Source organism: Trichosurus vulpecula, chromosome 4, assembly GCF_011100635.1.
Source record: "Trichosurus vulpecula isolate mTriVul1 chromosome 4, mTriVul1.pri, whole genome shotgun sequence".
Taxonomy (NCBI): domain Eukaryota; kingdom Metazoa; phylum Chordata; class Mammalia; order Diprotodontia; family Phalangeridae; genus Trichosurus; species Trichosurus vulpecula.
This window is the reverse complement of record NC_050576.1, coordinates 373,120,847-373,144,958: the sequence shown is the minus strand read 5'-3', so window position 1 is coordinate 373,144,958 and position 24,112 is coordinate 373,120,847. Positions and strand designations below refer to the sequence as shown.

Genomic DNA, 24,112 nt, shown 5'->3' with positions numbered 1-24,112 from the left:
TGTTGGATTCTAGTTTTTAATCAAGTCTGGTATTTCCTTCCATTTTATGTGTGAGTTTATCCCATTCACATTCACAATTATGATTACTAACTGTCCATTTTCCCCATTTATTCCTCCCCATACCTCTCCCCTTACTCCTCAAAAGTCTGTTTTGCTTCTAACCTCTACCTCCCTTGAACTACTCTTCTTTCTATCACACCCCCACCTTCTCTCATCTCCTTCTCTACCTATTTTCCTGTAGATAAGATAGTTTTCTATACCCAAGTAAGTATGTTATTCTCCCTTTGAGCCAATTCCAATGAGAATAAGGCTTAAGCATTGGTCCCTAAACACCCCCATTATGTTCTCCTCCATTGTAAAAGCTCTTACTTTTATACTTCTTTTATGTAAGATAATTTAACCCATTCTTCTTATCCCTTTCTACTTTTCCCAGTGCATCCCTCTTTCTCACACATTAATTTTGTTTTTTTGAATCATTCCATCATAGTCAAATCACACCTTTGCCCTTTGTCTATGTATCCTCCTAACTACCCTAATAATGATAAAGTTCTTAGTAGTTACAAGCATTATCTTCTCATATAGGAATGTAAACAGTTTAACTTTACTGAATCCTGTAAGATTGTTCTTTCCTGTATTTCTAAATCAAATTTTATATTCAGCTCTGGTCTTTTCATTGGAAATGCTTAAAACTCTTCTATTTCATTAAATATCCATTTTCTCTCTGAAGGATTATACTCAGTTTTCCTGGATAGCTTATTCTTGGTTGTAATCCTAGTTCCTTTGCCCTCCAAAATATCACATTCCAAGCACTCCAATCCTTTCATGTAGAAGCTGGTTAATCTTCAGTTATCCTGACTTTGAGCCCATGATATATGAATTGCTTTTCTAGGTGCTTCCAGTATTTTCTCCTTGACCTGGGAGCTCTGGAATTTGGATATAATATTTCTGGGAGTTTTCATTTTGGGATCTCTTTTGGGAGGTATCACTGGATTCTTTCAAATTCTATTTTATCATCTTGTTCTAGGATATCAGAGCATAATAATTTCTTGAAATATGATGTCTTTTTAAATCATGGCTTTCAGGTAGTCCAATAATTCTTTAATTATTACTCCTCAATCTATTTTCTAGGACAAGTGTTTTTCCAATGAGATAGTTCAGCTTTTATTCTATTTTTTTTATTTTTTGGATTTTGTTGTTATTGTTTCTTGATTATCTCACAGAATTATTAGCTTCCACTTGCCCAATTCTAATGTTTAAAGAATTATTTTCTACATTTAGCTTTTGTGCCTCCTTTTCCATTTGGCAAATTCTACTTTTTAAGAGTTTTTCTCTTCAGTGGATTTTTATGTCTCTTTTACCATTTGGCCAAGTCTAGTTTTTTAAGGTCTAATTTTCTGCAGTCTTTTTTTTTGGGGGGGGGGAGGACACCTGTTCCATCACTCTCATTTCTTTCCCCAATTTTTCCTCTACCTATTTTATTTGATTTTTAAATCCCTTTTGAACTCTTCCAGAAATTCTGTTTGGGCCTGTGAGCAATTCACATTTTTCTTTGAGACTTCTCCTGTTGGTATTTTGACTCTGTTATTTTCTGAGTTTGTATTTTGATCTTCCCTATCACCACAGTAACCTTCCATGGTAAGATTCTTTTTTGTTGTTATTCACTCATTTTCCCAGCTTACTTCTTGACTTTTAAGTTTATGTTAAAGTTGGGCTGAGTAGATGGAGCATTGTCCCAAGGTTAAGATTTTTATGCTGCTGTTTTCAGAGCTAGTTCTAGAGAAGGTCAATAAGTATTTACTTCTTCAAAGGTGGTAAGATCTAAGGAGAGGTATGGTCACTTCTCTCCTGGCCTGTGCTCTGGTCTATGAGCTACTACAAGCACTCTTCACTGCAACTGTGACCAGTGTCCCTGCACTACTATGTCCACGAGCACTACTATACTAGTACTCCTCCTTCCCCTAAGATTGCAACCCAGAACTGCATATTGGCAATGAAACAGAGTCCTGCACCAAGTGCCAGCAAAGGATCCCTTGTAATCTCATTCTGACCATTTATCCGACTCCCTTACTGTCCATGGGCTGAGAGCTCTGGAAGCTGACTACAAATCTTGCTGATGGCTTACCAGGTGAGTGATGCATTGTACTTGTTTTCATTGTCACCTTGGTGAGACATACCTTTCCTGCCAACCTTCTAAGCTGTCTTGCGCTGGGAAACTGTTTCACCCAGACTATTTGTTGGTTTTGCCAGTGTAGAATTCATTTTGAGGTGTTATGTTAAAGTTGTTTGGAGAGGAATTTGGGAAAGCTCCATTGAGTTCCTGCCTTTACTCTGCCATCTTGGCTCCCAATAGCTAAGTTAATTTTCTTGTTTTTCCTCTCTTCTCTGGCCATATAATGCTGCAATAATACCACCACTCACAGACTTTATTTCACTCTAATCAGCAGGAGAGGTTTTAACTGCTCTATTTCTGACTTGGGCTAGTTCTTCCCTATTTAGGAAACTGAGTGGCCCCTCATTCCTAGGGGCTAGCCATATTAATGCTGAATTTTAGTGGAAAAAACAATCCAACTTAGTCCATTACTGCTCAGAACTCCTGAACTCAAGCAATCCATCACCCTCAGATTTCCTGTGAGTAAGGATTACAAGCATATGCCACCACAAAGAGCCAATATAGTCATAAAGGACTGCTTTGAATAAGTCACTACCCTGCTAAATAGCAAAATAAACAGTAAGACTTTGAATGGATCCCCCCTATTTCCCAAATAAAATATAAATGTCTTAGGCTTTTAAAGGCCTTCATATTTTGAAGACAACTTACTTTTCCATCCTAGTTACTTACTCTTCCCAGAACACATCTTCTGTCTTCTTACTACTACTCTATTCCCTCTGCCTAGAATGTGCTCCCTCTTCCATTTCCACTTACTGAAATCCTACCCATCTTACAAATTCTGACTGGACTTCTACAACAAAATAACTTTCTTAACAATAATGCATCTGGGAAGACTGCACCCAACAGACATCAATAATGATCTGTCTCTTACACATACATATACAGCCTTGAAAAGAAAACTATATTTACTGCCCACACAGGATTAAGATACATACTTTAGAATAAAAACTATATACAAGATAAATACTTTTTTAATACCTCAATTTATTATTTTTAGCATTCTTTTTAAAAATTTTTAAGTTTTAAATTCCAAATTCTCTTCATCCCTCCAAAACCTTCTCACATCCACTGCAAAGGCAAGCAATATACTATCAATTATACGTGTGAAGTCATGCAAAACATTTCCGTATCATCTATATATTTTTTTAAAAAGCAAAAAAAGTGAAATGAGAATATAATACTTGAATTTGTATTCAGAATTCATCAGTTCTCTCTCTGGGGATATACAGCATTTTTTGATCATGAGTCTTTTGGAACTGTCTTGGATCACTGCATTGATCAGGGTAGCCAAGTCTTTCACAGTTGATCATCATTAAACATTGCGGTTGCTGTGCACAATAATCTCCTGATCTTCACTCACTTCATTTTGCATCAGTTCATATAGTTCTTTCCATGTTTTTTTTTCTGAAACCATCCCCTTGTCATTTCTTATTGCATAATAATATTCCATCACAATCATATGTCACAACTTGTTAAGCTATCCCCTAGTTGATGGACATCCCCTCAACTTCCAATTCTTTAATACTACAATAAGAACTGCTATAAATGTCTTTGTACGGATAGGTGCTTTTCCTTTTTCTTTGGTCTCTTTATGATACAGAGATAGTAGTGGTATTACTGGGTCAAAGGGTAGACACAGTTTACAAGATAAAGTCTTAAAGTAAATAAGATCTAAAAACAATATTGTGATAAACATTCACAAAAGAAAACTTACATGTAAACATGAGACACAAAGGGATTATACTTTTACAGAATTCTACTAGAGTCTGGCATTAATTGCCTACTATCCCTCGAGCCTGAAAACTCCTGGCAGCAACAAAATCAGAGGCTTCTAAAGAGAAGCCCCAAGAAGAATTCGAAGGCAAAAGCTGGTGGGAGTGGAAAAGCTCAAATAGGATACAGGTCTGTTCCCACCCCCACCCCCCCCACCCCCCGCCAACCGCCCTGCTCAAAATCATCCTGTAAAGAAAGCTAAATCTGACATGACAGAAAGCCTCCAACTCTTGAAATGTTAATCTCAGAAAAAAAGAAAGGAAAAAAATCTTATGCAGATTCTCTAGTTTTCTAACTCATTTATTTCCCTAAGCTCACTTTCCTCCTGCCAATTTTTTAGGCTTTGGTACTTCCACCCTACTGAAGGTTGAAACTACCATCTTGTCATATCAGTATCTGCTACTATGCTCCCTTCTCCAGCTTCCGTTCTTAAGCTGAAAAGGAGATACTTCAGAACATATGCTCACAAAAGCCACCAGCCTGAAGATAATTTCTCACAGCAATCTGTCAAATAGAACAAGTTTCCAGCTCAGTCTTATAATCCTACGGATAGACAACTGAAATGACAAGGGAAGAAGAGGACAGGATCGCTCACTGAGGCAGTGAAAATGTTTTTCAGCTGACAGTAGCTATTCCAAATACTCTTTCTACACGAACAGCCCAGAATGAATGAATGGACTAAGATGCCGGGGTCAACAGAACGTCTAGGAACGAATGACAGTCATCTGCTGATTTTTCTTTTTTAAGTATCTGCTTGTAGGGGGAATGCAGAGGAGTTGTTCCACTTGTTTTTCCAGGTGGATGGAGGGAGTCAAAGTTTGGGGAGATTAGTGTCAACAGCTGTGAATGTGCAGGTGACCTGTGTTGCCACAGCAGAGAGGTGCTCATTTGAACTTCTAAGAGAAGACGGTTTTGATGAGTTTCTCACAAACTTGACAGATAATTTTCTGACATCAGTCAGCACCTTTGTGAATTAGTAGCTGACCTTTGGATACAAGCAGGGTAGGGTGGAAAATGAAGGTACCATGAAGGTGATGAATACAGAAAGTGATCCAGTAATGGGGGTTACAATGAGGAAGAAGAGGAAGAGAGATAAGAGGAAAGAATATTTTGGTAACAGGGAATCTTCAGAGGCAAGAATCTCTAGATTTTAGTGAAGTCCGAGGGATGATCATGCTATGAAATGGTTGATATGGAAGAGGTCGTTAGAACTAAGGACTCAATAAACCATGTAGTCAGATTGTCTAAAATATCATTCACATGCAAACTTACCTGAGAATTATGGCAGGGAATGCTGAGGAGACACCAAGAGCTAGGGGTATAGGCCACTAAGGAAAATGGGAGAGTCTCATGATGATCAGATTACTTGCTGAGAATAAGGGAATGGTCATACAACTACAATGACACATCAAGGAGTAAAGGTTGTTGTGGGACAGTGGTAGAAACATGGTCTTTCCTTGACCAATGCTATTTCTTCCTCTTGGTCCAGTGAGTTGAGGAGTTTGGAGCAATTATTTTCATTGGACAAGACTGTGAAGTATATGTTATTCTCAGAGGAAAGCCTGGTTTCAGTCAATGCAAGGAAGTGGAAGGACCAATGGAGGAAAAGTTCAAGGACTAAGTGACTTTGAATAGAACAAAGTTTTCAAAGGGCATAGTAGAAAAGGTTAGAAATTCCACCAAGAGGCTTGAGGAAGGGTAGGATTGAGCTGAAAAGGGATAAGGGAACAGAAAAAAAAACATTAAAGTGAGAGTTCTTATTATTTTTGTGTGTGTCACGAACTCGTTTGGCAGTCTGGTTAAGACTACAGACCACTTTTCATAATAATGCTTGAAATAAAATCTATAATTCTATGATGGAAACAAATTATATTGAAAGACAGTGCTTAAAATATTTTCTTTAAGAAAAAGTTCAGGGGGGCGGAGCCAAGATGGCAGCTGGAAAGCAGGGACTTGTGTGAGCTCCCCACCAAGACCCTCCAAAAACCTATACAAAATGGCTCTGAACAAATTCTAGAACTGCAGAACTCACAAAATAGTAGAGGGAAGCAGGGCTCCAGCCCAGGACAGCCTGGATGGTTGCTGGGTGAGGTCTATCGTGCACAGAGCTGGGAGCAAATGGGAGCCCAGCTTGGGCTGCGGCAGGACCAACCAGACCAGGAGCTGGGCGGTACAGGCCCTAGTGCCCTGAATCAGTGAGCTGTGGCAGTTACCAGACTTTTCAACCCACAAACACCAAAGACAACAGAAAAGAACTGTAGAACCCACGAAGTAGTGGACGGAAGCAGGGCTCCAGCCCAGGACAGCCTGGATGGTTGCTGGGTGAGGTCTATCGCCACACAGGGAGTTGGGAGCGGAGGGGAACACAGCCCAGTGTGGGCGGAGGCAGGACCAACCAGACTGGGAGCTGGGCAAAACAGGCCCTAGCGCCCTGAATCAGTGAGCTGTGGCAGTTACCAGACTTCTCAACCCACAAACACCAAAGACAACAGAGAAAGTTAGTGGGAAAAGGTGCCGGGGACAGAGTGAAAAGGTTTCCCCATTTGGCCACTGCCCCGGGGCAGTGGAGGTGGTGCAGCTACAGAGCTACAGTTGCAGTTGCTTCTGGCCCCAGGCCCACCTGGTGGGAGGAATTAAGTAGCGGATCAGAACAGGAGTGCAGAGCCTGCTAAGATCTGGGTCAGGTCTGAGTTGGGAGTTCTTGGGGAAGGAGGTGTGCTGGTGTGGCAGAACTGGCTGTATAGAAATAGCTCTGATAACAACAGCGCAGCCCCTAAAGCTTGGAACTAAGTACTCTTTACTCTACAAGCAGTCATACCCCAATGAAAAACTCAAGGGTCAAGTAAGTTGGCTGGGAACATGGCCAGGTAGCAAAAACGGACTCAGATTCAGACTCAGACTTTGGAATCCTTCTTTGGTGACAAAGAAGACCAAAACATACAGCCAGAAGAAGTCAACAAAGTCAAAGAGCCTCCATCAAAAGCCTCCAAGAAAAACATGAACTGGTCTCAGGCCATGGAAGAGCTCAAAAAGGATTTGGAAAAGCAAGTTAGAGAAGTAGAAGAAAAATTGGGAAGAGAAATGAGAGTGTTGAGAGAAAACCATGAAAAACAAGTCAATGACTTGCTAAAGGAGACCCCCAAAAATACTGAAAAATGTACTGAAGAAAACAACACCTCAAAAAATAGACTAACTCAAATGGCAAAAGAGCTCCAAAAAGCCAATGAGGAGGAGAATGCCTTGAAAGGCAGAATTAGCCAAATGGAAAAGGAGGTCCAAAAGACCACTGAAGAAAATATTACCTTAAAAATTAGACTGGAGCAAGTGGAAGCTAGTGACTTGATGAGAGATCAAGATATTATCAAACGGAACCAAAGGAATGAAAAAGTGGAAGCTAATGACTTGATGAGAAATCAAGATATTATAAAACAGAACCAAAGGAATGAAAAAGTGGAAGACAATGTGAAATATCTCATTGGAAAAACCACTGACCTGGAAAATAGATCCAGGAGAGATAATTTAAAAATTATTGGACTACCTGAAAGCCATGATCAAAAAAACAGCCTAGACATCATCTTTCAAGAAATTATCAAGGAGAACTGCCCTGATATTCTAGAGCCACAGGGCAAAATAGAAATTGAAAGAATCCACAGATCACCTCCTCAAACAGATCCCAAAAAGAAAACTCCTAGGAATATTGTTGCCAAATTCCAGAGCTCCCAGATCAAGGAGAAAATACTGCAAGCAGCCAGAAAGAAACAATTTGAGTATTGTGGAAACACAATCAGAATAACACAAGATCTAGCAGCTTCTACATTAAGGGATCAAAGGGCTTGGAATATGATATTCTGGAGGTCAATGGAGCTAGGATTAAAACCAAGAATCACCTACCCAGCAAAACTGAGTATCATGCTCCAAGGCAAAATATGGACTTTCAAGTTTTCTCAGTGGAAAGACCAGAGCTGAATAAAAAATTTGACTTTCAAACACAAGAATCAAGAGAAGCATGAAAAGGTAAACATGAAAAAGAAATCACAAGGGACTTACTAAATTTGAACTGTTTTGTTTACATTCCTACATGGGAAGATGATGTGTATGATTCATCAGACCTCAGTATTAGGGTAGCTGAAGGGAATATGCATGTGTGTGTGTACATGTGTGTGTGTGTGTGTGTGTGTGTACGTATATATGTGTATGTATATATATGTATGTATATGTGTGTGTGTATATATACATATATATATATATATATATGTATATAGACAGAGGGCACAGGGTGAGTTGAATATGAAGGGATGATATCTAAAAAAATAAAATCAAACCAAATATGTTAAATAAATAAATTGCATTTAAAAAAAAATCAAATTAAGGGATGAGACAGGAATATATTGAGAGAGGGAGAAAAGGAGAGATAGAATGGGGTAAATTATCTCACATAAAAGTGGCAAGAAAAAGCAGTTCTATAGCAAGGGAAGAGGGGGAAGGTGAGGGGGAATGAATCTTGCTCTCATTGAATTTGACCTGAGGAGGGAATACCATACACACTCAATTGGGTATCCTACCCCACAGGAAAGAAGAAGAAATAAAATAAAAAAGGGGGGATGATAGAAGGGAAGGAAGATAGGGGGAGGTAATTAAAAACAAACACTTTCGAAAAGGGACAGGGTCAAGGGAGAAAATTCAATAAAGGGGGATAGGTTAGGAAGGAGCAAAACATAGTTAGTCTTTCACAACATGAGTATTGTGGAAGGGTTTTACATAATGATACGCATGTGGCCTATGTTGAATTGCTTGACTTCTTAGGGAGGGTGGGTGGTGAGGGAAGAGGGGAGAGAATTTAGAGCTCAAAGTTTTAAAAACAGATGTTCAAAAAAAAGTTTTTGCATGCAACTAGGAAAGAAGATACACAGGCAATGGGGCGTAGAAATTTATCTTGCCCTACAAGAAAGGAAGGGAAAAGGGGATGGGAGGGGAGTTGGGTGACAGAAGTGACAGCTGACTGGAAAACAGGGCAACCAGAATATACACCATCTTGTAGTGGGGGGGAGGGTAGAAAGGGGGAGAAAATTTGTAATTCAAACTCTTGTGAAAATCAGTGCTGAAAACTAAATATATTAAATAAATTAAAAAAAAAGTTCACAGAATGTTGAGAGGATGTGGAAAAATTGACACACTAATACACTGTTGGTGGAACTATGAGCTGATCCAGCCATTTTGGAGAGCACTTTGGAATTATGCTCAGAGTTATAAACTGTGAGTACCTGCTGACTCAGCAATATTACTATTGGGTTTTTTTTCTTAGGTGATTATGGAAAAAGGAAAAGAACTCATATGTCCTAAAATACTTATAGTAGCTCTCTTTGCGGTGGCAAAGAACTGGAAATTGAAAGGATGCCCCTCAATTGGTAAATGGCTAAAGAAGTTGTGACATATGATTGTGATAGAATAATACTGTTCTATAAGAAATGATGAAGTTGGTTGATTTTAGAAAAACATGGAAAGACTTGCATGAAATAATGAAGAGTGAAATGAGCAGAAGCAAGAGAATGTTACACATAGTAACAGCAAAATTGTTCTAAGAACAACTTTGAATGACTAAATCATTTGGAGTATTATAAATACTCAAATCAATTACAAAAAACCTTTAGAAGGAAGTACAGAAAAGCAGGATAGCTTTAAAAACAATGTTTAGTATTTATTACATAGTTTTTCAAAAAAAGTAAACTGAAATGGAAATTCGTGGTTTTATATTAAATCCTTTTTATGTTGTGATATGTACATGGAGATACTCTTTTTTTGTTTTTGTATTTAAGTTCAAAATGAATAAAAAAAGAGATTAAAGAAAAGAAAAAGTCCCCAGAACTCATTAAGTTAATAAACGTTTATTAAGTACCTCCCATGTGCCAGGTGCTATGCTGATACTAACCCCTAAGTTAAGAACTCCTGTATTAGAGGGGCAGATTTTAAATTCAGGATTGTAATAGTATATGAGAAGAACTGAGGAAGCAGAAGGTTGGACAGTGTTAGAGAGTTGTATAAACAAAAAAGGAGGACAAATATTGAATAAGCAGATTTAGCTAATACAGTAACTATTAAAATTTTCTAACACCCAAATTTCAATTAGAACGTTTATGAGACAATGTCTTAAAAGATCATACTGAGGCATCTGGATTTCATATTAGGTTAATTCTTCTGTATATTCTTTAAGTGTTTAACAAAGAAAATGAGACCATAAGGACTTAGATGAAATACTGTATTGGGGATAGATCATACTGGAAGAAGTGGGAGGATTTAGTAACAGAAAGTATGTGTGCAATAAAAAACTAAGTTTTTTCTTGGTTGAGAAGTGAATATCAATCAGTCAATTAAATAAAAGTTTTTATTAAGCGCTTAACTATGTACCAGGCATTGTGCTTGGTACTAGGAATATAACTACAAATAAGTAAACAATCCCTACTCACAAAAGGCTTAGATTCCAATAGGGGCAGCGATTCCTCATTTTTCTTAATTTCCCTGCACGCCATGGAACTGTCAACATCACCTTTCCTCCTTAACACTGTTCTTCTTTAGGTTTTTGTGACTGCTCTCTCCTGTTTCTCTTACCCCTGTGATTACCCTTTCTCAGTCTTCTTTTCTGGAACTAACTATGGGTATCTCCCAAAGTTCATCCTGCGCTCCTCTTTCCCCTCCTCCCCCCACCTTCTCTCTCTAGCTGGATCACAGATGATAGGAGAGGCAGTAATATCTAGTGAGGCTTGTAAAGATAAGTCGGAGCCAGGTTACATAGGGCTTTAAAAGATAAACAGAAGAGTTTATATTTTATCCTAAAGGTAATAAATAGGAATACACAAGAGTTGACTGCTTAGGAAAACCTAGGACTTAGGAACTTAGGAAAAATTACTTTTGTAATGTGATCTGAATCTTAAAGGAAGTCAGAGAAGCTGAGAAGCAGAATTGAGAGGGAGTGATTTCCTAACAAGGGAGACAGCCAGTATAAAGGCAAAGGATAGAATATCCTGTTCAAATAGCAGCAAATAAGCTATGGCCCCTGGATAATGGCACATGTAGAATGTACGTGTTTTTCATTCCCAACTTTCCCATGATAGTAAACTCTCCCCTCTTCAAATTTCCCTATTTCTGTTGAAGATACCATCTTTCTGTTTCTGAACCTCTGCATTATCCTGCTCCTTACTCTCTCCACATATCCAATCAGTTGTCAAATGTCATCATTTCTACCTTAACAACATATTTCACATCTGACTCTTCTCCACTCACACAGCTACCAACTTAATGTAGGCCCTAATTGCCTTATTTCTAGTTTATTGCCAGTGCCTCTTAATTGGTCTGCTTTAAAAAATGTTTGTTGCTTAACTGAATGAATGTATCTAAAACATGCAAACCTTAAAAATGCTATGTAAAAGTGAGCTATGCTTATTTTAATGTGGCTTCATAAATGCAATTTGCAAGCTGCTATCCTACATCCCATATTCAGGTGATAAGAGGAGCATCTGAGGTATATATTCATAGTGGGCACAAACTTGGGAGTAAATACACGTTTATTGATTGATTGACAGTAAGCCCATTCCACCTAGGTTTTAACCAGAGCTCTTGTATGCTCAATACAACATCAAGATAAATTCAGGCTTCTTCTAAGTTACTCTGAAACCTTGGAAAGCCTCAATGAGAATATCGGAGAGAAACACTGTCTGTATCTAGGTCTTAGCTAAATAGTTGTTATCTTTAATATAACTTTGCTTTAAACTCAAAGCAAAATGTTTGGACTATATAGCTGGTAGTTCTTATTAATTATGTTACTTTTTCTCTAATCGAAAAATAAATACAATGAGTAAAAACAGAAATTTAGTCAACTCCTGAATTTCACCAAACAGAACTGATGGCCAAAAATAAATGATAACCTTTTTACAAAAGGATACTTTCTGGAAGTAGGAACTATGTGCTTCTTTAATTATGTTCAATTCTTTTACATAAAGTTGTTATTATAGCTATCATATGGAAATTTATGGAAATTATTTTGTGAAATTTAAGTGTCAATTCAATGCTAATATTGATTTAAAGTATATGTTTCATCTGGTAAATAACATTGTCACCATTTTCAGACCCTTTGAGGCAGACCACTTTTAACTGTAGGCAGCTAGGTGGTGCAGTGGATAGAGTGCCAGGGATAGTCAAGAAGACTCATCTTCCTGAGTTCAGATCTGGTATCAGACATTTACTACCTGTGTGGCCCTGGGCAAGTCACTTAACCCAGCTGGTCTCAGGTTCCTCATCTCTAAAAGGAGCTGGAGAAGGAAATGGCAAACCACTTCAGTATCTTTGCCAAGAAAATCCAAATGGGGTTACGAAGAGTCAGACTCAACTGAACAACCACCTTTGGCTCGCTGGAAGATATTTTCTTCTAATTGGAGAGTAGTTAACTTGAGGCAAATGATCTGCCTTGAAGAGGTCATTTATCTCAAATAGATGAGTGAGTTTCTTTGAAAAGGAGCTATTTTAATTACTACAAAATCAGTCAAGGTTAGGGCTAATCATGAACTAGGAATACAGTGCATTCGAAAATTCCTCTAAATATGAACCTCCTGCCAGTTTAACCATAGAGCTCTTAAGCAGAATCTGTACATCTAAAATAGGACTATACGGAGGTATACACAGCCTTTCATGAAAAAAAGCCTCCATCTAGCAATCATGTGTGCTGGATAAATTTGAACATCAGGAATCTCTGCAGGACTTCTCCCTGTGAGAAGAGGGGCTGGGGTGACCATGCTAGAGAAAAACAAAAAAACAACAACCAAAAGTGGGGACTTATTAGAGCAAGGCTCCAGTGTAAACAATACTTATATATTTTTTTTAAGATAGAAGTAAATAAGTTGAACAAAGACATGCTATAGATTAACTTTATAAAACAAGTACTAAGGTGGTTGTTTTTTTTTTTTAAAGAAATTATAGCTGTCTTCCCTCCTGGCTCTCTTTCTGACATTCTAGACTTTGCCACCAGGCCTCAGCTGCAGTCTCACCCTGGAACTTCCTTCAGTACCTTCCTCACCCTGCAACTAGCATCTTCTCCTGCAATCTTTTCACACAAGGATATCCTTCCTCCATACTGGCCCCATTCTTCCACTGGTGAGCTCCTCCTAGGGTTTTCATTTTGTGGAGAGTCCTAGGCTGGCCAACTTTCATTTCCTTCCCACCTGACCCCAACTTTCCAGATTTCAAAACCATGCCCTTTTCTGATACTTTTCCCTCCCCACCTCTACCCCTATTCAATTCCCTTTTGTGTGCTGTCTTCCCCATTAAAATCTAAGATCCTTGAGGGCAGGGACTATCATGTGTGTGTGTGTGTGTGTGTGTGTGTGTGTGTGTGTGTGTGTGTGTGTATGTACACACACATGTGTACAGGTACTTGTATCCTGGTGTTTAGCAGAACGCTCAGCATATAGTACAACCTTAATATATGTTGATTTGTCTTGCCTATCTCACTGTATTTGAAGGGCTGCCTTGTGGAAGAGAGTCTTATTCTGCTTAGTCCCAGAGGCAAGAAATAGTAATAATACATTAAAATTCTGCAGTCAGTCTATTACGATTTTTGCCAGTGTTGATTATTAGGATGTAGAATGGGTTCATTGGAATTATTTAAGCAGATGATGGATTATAACTTGTTTAGATGTCATAGAAAATTCATATTCAGGTACAGGTTAGATTAGATGACTTCTGAAATTCTGAAAATTCTGTCTGTATGTAGTTTAGCAAAACTACATGCTGAACACTAAATAAGTTCTGCATATTTCAAATCGTGCAGTGATTTTTCTTTCATGGAGCTCAAAGTGCTTCTCTCAATTTATATATTATGTGATAAAGCAGAATGGCAAAAGGTGATGTGGAGGCAGAACTGTAGAGAGAAAGTGCTAGCCCTGGCATCAGAAATACTTGGGTTTGAATCCCACTGAAGGTCCTTATGAAGTGTGTAACCATGAATAGGTAATTTAACTTCTCTCAACCTCTCCCTTCCTAGTCTGTAATGTGGGAATAATAGCATTTCTAGTATCTACTTTACTTCGTAATGTTCTCATGAGGATAAAACTAGATAATGTATGTAAAGTGCTTTCAGAATCTTAAACCACTATATAAAAAGCAGCAATTATAAAATGGTTAGAAAACTATGCCAAATGACAAGGGTTTGGGGATGGGGAGAGGATGACAGTAGTAATCACAAAAACAAAGTGGACTAAGGGAGCTCGAGAGTACTTAGAATCATAGGCAGAAGCTATTTCGTCTAGATTCCCTTCTGTATGGGTCTAAATTAAAGAATTGCTAAATTGATGATGGGTTCACTTTGCTGTGCTGAACCTTGTGTACATCTAAGCGCCATGTTGGGTAAGGCAAAGCCAGTTCCTTCACATATCTAGGATTTTAATGTAATCAAACTGATCACTGCTTCTGAAAGCACAGAGAGGGGTTTTATGGAGACTGAACTTTTCCCTCAATCAAACCACAATAGAAAGTCAACTTAAATAGCAGTTTCACAAGAAAAGATAAGAAAAGCATGACAGAGGATAACAAGAATATCAATGTGATTACGAGATTAAAACTATGATAATCTTAGATTTCATGTTAAACTGACACAAAGTAGGATGTACTGGACAGAACACAGGAGATCAAGATGGAATATGTGGGTTCAATTGCTGTCTCTAAGTATTTGTTATTGCTGAGACCTGGACAAGTCACTTAACACCTCTGGGTTTCAGGATCACGATCTCTCTTGGAAGCCATCTATTCCAATTCATATAGGAACCAGAATGTCTTTGACCGAATACCTGATCAGCCTTAGATTGGAGACCTCCAGTGAAGCGAGACCTCCCACTTTTCCTTAGCTTCCTCTTCTATAAAGTAAGGGTGCTGGACAGCATGATCTCTAAATGATCTCTAAATCCCACAATCCTTTGAACTCTCTGATACCTAGTTACAAGCAAGAGATAATAGAATGGTAGACAGTCTCTATAACTCTACTTGCCACTCTTATGCATCTTATGGAAATGCATCCTTGAAAGTTGTGATATCTTCTTTCGCAAGAAAAGTATCTTCTTAAATGCTTTAGGGTGAAGAGAAAACATCCCCAAAACACAAGTGTTACTTACTGATTTTATTAGATACCAAATGAAGCTATGTTTGGAAAAATGTAGACTGGTGGCAACTCTGTACTCAAGTGTAAACAGAATTCTTTACCTATAAAGAATTAAATGTTAACTATCCTTGGGATATTAGGGCAAATGGGTATAACTTCTATGGGAAAATGCTTTATTATATTTTTCAGAAAATGTATTAATAATTGTTATACTGTTTGAATCTAAGTAGAGATTGTTTGAACCCAGAATGTCACCCTGACCTCAGTAACTCTCCAGAAATGCTGGAGATGGCTACAAGGGACTTTGGGTTCCCTTAGATCCTGGATCTACCCAAAATATTCTTGTTTTGGCTTCCAACACCAGGATATGTTTTGGATCCACTCTAGCTTGTATTTTGGGTTCCCTTGTGTTTTGGCTTATGGTCAAATTATATTGAATGTTTAGATTTAGTCATTTCCACCTTAATCTACCTTTCTTTCAAATTGCCTTTTTGGTAAAACTGTTTAACCATGTACATGTGGTCTGTGTGCAGGCATCCTTCTCTAAATTCTATATAATGAAAGTCTTCCAGAGCTTGGTTGAGAGGGAGCCACACCTCCTTTCTGCCCTACTCTCCTCTGCAAAACGACCTAAGAAATTTCTTTCTAATAGTATTTCAGATTTTGGGGTTTGTTCTAGTGAACAATCCTACCCTTGGGATATTAGGACAAATGGCTCTTGAAGGACTCAAAGAAACTTCTATGAACTATGGAGAGGTTACCTCAATGGCTGGTATCTTTGTTAAAATAAATAATTCATTATTTTACCTGGTCAAAAAAGTCAGGTCAGTAAGGTAACTAAAATGGTAACTTCTTAATGACTTTTAGAAATAACCTCAAATAGTAAGCATATGAACATGCAAAATGTATTACTGACAAGAAAATATAACTTTCCACAACAAATTTCTGCCCTCCCCACCAAAAAAAGAAGAAAATTTACATCAGATTGTATGTGAGTAAACAAAGTACATTTCTCAAAAATGTATTCCAAAGAAATTTAAATCAAAACCATGTGGCATCAAAAGGATGAGTGAAACACAGCTTTCCCCTATTATACCTTTCAATTTTAACCGTGCAGGTATTGATAGGAATTTGAAAGTATATTGAGGTTCCTGAAGTAAATCATCAGTCTGTTTACCTGTACAATTCTCTGAGTCCCATCGATGTTGACAGACAATAAAGGTGAAGCTAGGTTCCATTCACTGGTCACATTTAGTTTCGACCCATCAACTTCCACCTGTTGTGACACCAAATAAGACTGTTACCATGAAGACAGAGAGAAAACTGATCTCAAGTTCATTGCTGCATACAAAGCAGTAGCCATTTTAAACAGATGGCTCCCAAACAACCTGTCATGTTTACTGCTCCTGCCATAAAAGACAGGGTCCAACAACACAGTCTTCCCAGCCATCTCTGGGGAGAGGTGAAGGACCTGTGAACAGCTGCCTCTGGGTACTGAGGTTTCAAGTGATTTTCAGTAAGTAACAAACAGCCATCCAACTTTTAAACCTATCTGGACATGCTACATTTACTGCAATTAGACAAGTAATGCATATAAATTCCAGTGACATTTTGCAACCCACGCAACAGGGCTTGCATATAATATCCTCTCCAAGGACCAAGGAAGAACTTTTTCTATGTTAATTTTAATGAAAGGCTCTGCATTGTTATCTTAATTAAACAGAGCCTGTAATTAAGCAACATTCTTTAGTGTTGCATCTCAAAGTCTAGTCAAACTTTGCAAAGTTCTGTCATATTTTTTCTCAATCTCAAATGACTAATTTCAGAACTACATGTCAACTCCAAGAAGATGATTAGGAAAAAAAATAACAAACATCATCTGTTTCTTAAACTATTAGATACAATTTTTGGTAGAAAATAATTAAAATTCCAAATAAACAATATTAAGGTTGCTGAAAGGAAGCAAAATTAATAAAGGCTGGTTTAAAAGTAAAATTGACCAAATTAATACTTTGAATTCATGTAATGTGATTCATGTAATTTTTCCCTTTCAAGTAAAGTAACTTCAATGGCATTTTCTCATTAATTCTTTTAACAGAGTAGGCAGCAAAATACTTAAATTACAATCTCCATTTCACAGATATGGACAACCCCAAGAATAACTAGTTTTATAAATTTATCTGGGTTACCAAAAAAAAGTGGCAGAGCCAGGATTATTGACTATTGGTTGTCCTTTCTTGGGGCTTTCACTTCTAAATAAATCACTATTTTTACTCAATGCTAAAATACAATGACATCAAAGGACCTTAATATACTGAACTGGTAGGGATCTCATAGGTCATCTGCTTCAATTCCCTTCATTTTACAGATTAGAAAATTGAGATCCAGAGAGGTGAAGACATCCAGGGTCCCACAAATGGTCAAGTGGCAGAACTAGAATTTTAATGCAAGTTCTCTGCTTGAAAATACACCAATTATGTCAATATACTCACCCATAAAAACAATCCTATTCCAAAAACAATTCAGTTAATAACTTTGCTACTTTGATGATACCATCAATTTTGGTACTTGTTCAACCCATACAGGTACCTCTTCTGATACTATTCAATTTTTTTGCACATAATAACTTTAACATACATGGAAAAAGAGTAAAAGGGACAACGGATGAAGTTATCTAAATCACTGAAAATTCTTAACATAATTATCCAACAGTTACCTAAGAGCAAGTAAGTTTTTTAAATTAAAATCCTTTTAAAAATAACTTATAAAACCCATTTTCCCCCCAAGAAAACTGAAATTCTTTGTGGTTCCAAATCAATGCTTTCTTTGAATGTTCTTCAGTTCACTGACAGCTTTGTTTTAATTACTAAACAAAGAAGAAACATAGTTATCACTTTATTTTGATTTTAACTTATCAACCAAAATGTGCTTATTTAAGAACCTACTACGTATGGTAAGAGCTAGAGAGACACAAAGTTTAGATAAGACAGTCTTTACCCTAATGAAATTTAAAGTCTGGCAAAAGGGATATGACACTCTGAAAAAAATGAAAAATAAATTAGAGAAGTACAAAGTGTGAAGGGAAGAGGAAGAGGAAGTGGGAGGGGAGGGAAAAGGAGAGGGGGAGGGCAGGGCAGGTCCATGGTGCAGATATTTTTGATTCATTGTAATACCTGTTATCTGTTAGGTACTCTGACCATTGTGCTTAATCTTAAGTTTCCCTCTTTATGGAAAAAATATTTCCAACCTTTACTGTTTTACATTATAAAACATTCAAATTATTTTTTAAATGTAGTGAGATTACCCTATAGATGGGATAAGAGAATTCTCTCTCATATTGGAATTTTTTTAATGGCTACTTAGAATTTAAAATGGTCAAATTTTGTGTTAATCTTATTTGCTTCAATTATATTACCATCATCTTGATAAGCTCTAAGTTACTAAAGCAATAAGCTTTGTATAAAATCAACACTTAATACTTGATAAAAGCAGTTAAAACTAGCAAATCATTTATACTAAAAGGGAAAGTATGAGTCACTCATGAATTTGAAATAAAGATAATTTTCAGAGGAAATTCCCCTATCTTTAAATTACAGTCAATATGACTGATTGCTAGAATTCGCAAATATTTTCTTGAGAAATGGGACAGATATTTTATAGTAATCTGTAATAGTTTCTTTTTTAGCTTAGGGAGTTCCAATGTACATGACACAAATATTTTGTCAACACATCCTCGGTCTGATAAGAATTAAATAAAGTTAACAGCTAATGTATATGAGGCAGAATCTAAGAACGGTTTCAATTTGCATGTCTTTAATTATTAGTGATTTGAAACATTATTTAAATTATAACCTTTTCATTCACCTGAAACAATTTTCTTCAAGTTCATTAATGTTCTAATTACCAAATCCTATGGCCTTTTCTCATTTTCCCCTTCTTTTTGATCTCTTTTCAGCTTCTGACACTTCTAATCATTCTGTCCTCTTAGATACTCTCCTATGCAGTTTTCATCATTGCATACGTCTCAGATCTCCATTTCTAACTGTTCCTTCTCAGTCTCCTTTATTGGAGATTACCTTCAGCTACCAGTGTCTCCCAAAGCTCTGCCCTGGGCCTCTTCCTTCTTCAATCTCTAGATAAAAGAATTCGTTTGGATCCAGTCAAAGGGCTGCATTTGAAGACCTAGAGGGCCACACGTGGCCTGGAGGCTGCAGGTTCCCCACCCCTGTTCTAGACCATCTTTTTAAGTAATTTTATCAGTCCCCATGGATTCAATTACCATTTCTAGCTGACTTGCAGATTTGTATATGCAACCTTGATCTCTCTCCTAAATTCTCATCTGGTATCACGAGCTGCTTAGTGAGTATTTTCAATCATATGCCTCAAAGGCATCTCAAACTCAAAGTCCAAATTAGAATTTGTTATGTTATTGCCCTGATGACTCCCAACTCACCTCTCTAATTTTCCTATTTCTGTCACCCAGTTTTACAACCTGGGAATCTTCTTATTCTCTTCATCATTCTCTCTCACTCCACATATCTAAATGCTTTCCAAGTCTTATTCATTCTACCTCCACAAAATTCATATCCTCTCTGTTACACAACCACCAGCCTAGTTCAGAGCCTCATCACTTCTTACGTGGCTTACTCACTGTAATAGTTCCCTAAATGGTTTCTTTACCTCAAGTCTATTCTTTCTCCAATCCATCTTATGCATAGCTGCCACATTCCTAAAGGACAATTATCAAGTACTTTCCCTTCACAATCTGGTTTTAGCCCACTCTTCTAGGATTACTGAATAGGATTCCTTTTCATGGACTCTTAAGTTTCAGCCAAATCTACCTATTTACTGTTCCTCAAACATGCCATTCCATCTTCCATCCCTCTGCCCTGCCACACACAATGCCTTATTTTCTAAAATGTTCTCCCTGCTGACCTGCACATTTTAGAATTCCTGGCTATTTTCAAGATTCAGCTCAAGTACCATTTGCTATTGAAGGTCCTTCCTGATCCTACCAGCTGTTAGTGCCCTCATTGACTTCATTTAACCTTGTGTTTATTTTGCATACATTTTGTATTTATTTTTCTGTACATTTGTTGTTGTTGATGTTGTTTTCAAACATAACATTATTGTTACTTTTTTTTTTTCCAAAGCAGAGAGGGTAGGGAACTTTTTTGTTCATCTTTGAATCCTAGCACCTAGTGCAATGACTTGTAGAGAGTAGGAACTTGAGACGTGCTTGTTGAATGAATCTAATCTGGACCCGGGTAGTTTTCGGTTAGTCACACTTTCAGTTGTTTTGCCCTGATGTGGTTTGTGTTGCTTTTTTTTTTTTTCTGAATTTGTATATTCTTTCCACATAAGTAAATGCAGAAAAACCCCTCAACTCTTGGAGACTGAAATAGGAGGCAGAAGCATGAAGGGAAACAGGGAATGGATACCAAAGGAGTATATAATCACAGAAAAACAGAGGAAAAAAATAATGAGTAATTAGATGTAAATTTCTAATATCAGGGAGTCAAATTGGCTCAGATTAAGTCAGGGGAGTCAATGTATTAAGTTAGGGTTCAGTCATCGGCAAAAATTTAGAAATTAGTAAAATGTGAAAGTAAAATATCGTTGGGGTCAAGGACAAGGTCTCCTAGGGACAGTTCCACGGAGAGGCTAAGTTAACTTGTTTGTACAGAGTTGTTTGCATGCTGCTTCTCACATTGGATTGTGAGCTCACTGAAACCTGGGACTGTCTTTTGCCTTTCTTTGTATCCCCAAAGCTAATTATTAGCACAGTATCTTGCACAGAGTAGGCACTTAGTAAATATTTACTGACTTGAAAACAACACTAAAAGGCAACAGAACAGAGTCATGGCAAGAGCCAGTCCTAGTCCTAGGAAACAGGTGATAAAACGCTTTTCTCTCCTCTTGTTAAGGAGAGAGAGGGGACCCACAGGTATGGAAGGAGAATTACATTGTCACACATTACTTTCATGGATGTTTTGCTTAACTGTTTTTCTTTGCTACAAGGTGTGTGTGTGTGTGTGTGTGTGTGTGTGTGTGCGCGTGTGCGTGTTTAAGGGTGTGTTATAATGGGAAATGACTGTGATGTAAAAAAACAAAGGCCATCAAGTAAAACATTAAAAAATATTCCAGGAAGTTCAAGACCTTCTGGGCAGCATGTGAATTTAAGCACCCCCACCCACCCACCCAAAAAAAATTTCTGGCAAAACAATGAATATCAAGAATCTGTATGACCTTGCACAGGTTGTTTGGGCTTTCTGGTCCTTAGTTACCTAATCTATAGGATGGGAGGAGTGAATCAGATGCCTTTCAAGGTTTTTTCTAGCCCATAATGTATGATTCCATGGAGTTATGATTTTTCTTTATGAAGCATAGAGGCAGGCTATGTTGAAACATGATCCACCCCCCCATTTCCACTGAATCCCTGGAGCCAAATCATGGAATTTATGCTTTTGTAGGGCACTTTGGGTGATCTAATCTAACCTTCTGATTTGTCTGACGTGGAGACTAAAGTCCCAGGACAAGAGAAAAGGGCATTATTGAACTCAATCAGGCAGCCAGCATAGCTAGGTAAAGCACTGGATAAAGCTTTCAATCTAGAGTCAAGGAAAGTGAGTTAAAATTCAGCCTCAAACACTCATTAGATATGTGACCCTGGGCAAGATCTCTCTCAGCCTCAGTTTCCTGACTTGTAAAATGGAATAGTAGTACCTACCCACAAAGGGTTGTAGTGTGGATAAAATAAGTTATTATCTGTAAAGCATTACATAAATGCTAGGTAGTGGTTGTGTCCTAGTGGTAGCAGTAGTGATAGGAATATCAGTAGCAGCAGTAAATTGAGCTAGGATTAGAATCCAAATGTTCTGACTCCAAAGCCAGGGTTCTTTCCACCATACTATGAAGCCCCCTTGCACCAATAAGAAACACTCTCTTTTTCCTTATATTCTTTACATGGTTTCTTACTAATATTGACACAGATTAATTTGGTAAGAAAAAACTTGAATTAAGTTCTGTCTTTCCTCCCTCATTTCTGCTGCAAAATAGGACTGTCTGCATTCTAAAGCTCTTTGTTTTGCAGAATTCAGTCATTACAGTATTGTTAGACTATGTAGTATAGCTGAACCTCTTATCTTTTCCTGATTAAGTCTGAAGATTGCTGTAATTTTGATCCTTGATCATTAAAGAAAGTTTATTTTGATCACATTAAAAAAGTAGACTAGTTTGTAGACTGTCTTGCATGCCAGGCTAAGGAGTTTGTATTCTAATCTACAGGTAATGGGGAACCAGTTCTCTCCAAATGACTTTAAGATAATAACAACTGTAATTAAGTCTTATAAAAATTTGCCTTATAAGTTCTGTGAGGTAGATATTGTAACTATTATTACCCTTTTACAAAAGAGTAAACAGGCTCAGAAAGATTAGGTCACAAAGTTTGTAAGTGTCAGAGCTGGGATATGAACTTAGGTGCCTCAATTTGAAGTCCATATCTTTTCCCACTACATCACTACCATGTGACTATAACCCTTTTCTTTGAACTTTGTATATGCTGTACCTCAGACCTCCTCTTCAACGATGATCTTTGAGTACATTAACCTTAATTTTAGATTAACACCAAAGTATAGAATCTCAAGGTTATTAAGGGCCATTATGTCCAATCCATAACTGAATAAGAATCACAATACAATACAATTTTTTTTTAAAAAAGCATCTAGTTTATACTTTCAAAGATCTTATGTTCTATTGGGGTTTATAACACGTAAACAGATAAGTGTATACAGAGTAATTTGAGGAAGGAGACAGCACTAACAAAGAGATCAAAAAAGCTTTCCTAAAGATGTTATACGAACTGACCCTTGAAAAAGCCAGGTGTTTTGAGATGCAGAGGTGAGACTGGAATACATTCTAGGTATGAGGAACGGCCTGTACAGAAGCAATGACACAGGAAATGGAGGACTGAATGTAGGCAAGAGCAAGAATGCCAGTTTGGCTGACAAGCTGGCATGTACAACCTCTACTTAGAGAGCTTAAGTGAGAGGAACAAACTATCTATCATGGCAGCCAATTCCATTTTTAGATAGATATACTTGGTAGGAAATTTTCCGTCTATGAATGGAAGGATGAATGGTGGAAGGAAGGAAAGAAGGAAGGAAGGAAAGAAGGAGGGAGGGAGGGAGAAAGGAAGGAAGGTCAGTTTTATTAAGCACTTTGTGCAAAGCACTGGACTAAGTGCTGAGGATGCAAATAGAAAAGTCTTTTTTTTTTTTATCAAAGAGCTCACATTCTAACGGGGGAGACGACATTAATGGAAGGCTTCAGCTTAAAGTCAGATAGAAATAGTCCTTAGGGACCAGCAGCAAAGCAGATGGTAATATCTTTTTTTAATGTCATTTCTACAGATAAAATTTTATGAGTTTCTGATGTTGAACCATTTAACAGCGCCAAGGAATTTGGTGATAAGAACATTCTTTTCCAGATCTTCCCTAGCCGATGCCAGGCTTTATCTCCACAGGGGTTGGAAGCACTGCTATTCCCAAGCCTTTTAGGTTCAGGGTCCTGGGTTATCTCCATCAGGGTCTGAGGAGAGGGAGCGGTCAAGGTGGTGGTGGTTTGACTTCCTCTTAACTCCTTCCTAAGGGGATTTTGCTGCTTGAGCAAGGCTGACTTGCCAGACCAGTGTGTCTCAGTTAGCTAGCGGAGCTGGCCCCCTTTCCACGATAGTTGCTTCCTCACAAAGCGGCTTCAAGGGGCACGCTCAGAGCAGGACTGACCGTCTGGAGGGCGCCGCCGTGCCCGGGGCTTTGGTGCCCATCTGCCGGCTGGTCGCAGCTCTCTCTACAACTTCCAACTATTTCTCTGAATTTTTCCCTCATGCACTTCAAAGCTTTCCTTCACCAGATTAAACATCCTTAGGTCCTTTAAGAGAAACAGGACGTGTGATTTCACTAGTGTAATACAGAATGACGCCGGCTCTGCAAGTTATAGTCTTAGAAAGTAGCCAGAGGCAGTGAGTGTAAATG

At 37.9% G+C, this 24,112-nt stretch overlaps 1 protein-coding gene across 1 annotated transcript in view; it reads right to left on the bottom strand.

Annotated features, from left to right (window-relative positions):
* The window catches only part of PCCA (propionyl-CoA carboxylase subunit alpha), a 515,891-nt gene that overhangs the window by 103,617 nt on the left and 388,162 nt on the right, over window positions 1-24,112 (bottom strand). Inside the window, exon 20 of the mRNA XM_036753355.1 lies at window positions 16,258-16,356. Coding sequence (XP_036609250.1) covers window positions 16,258-16,356 — 99 coding nt within the window. The remainder of the gene's footprint in view (window positions 1-16,257; window positions 16,357-24,112) is intronic.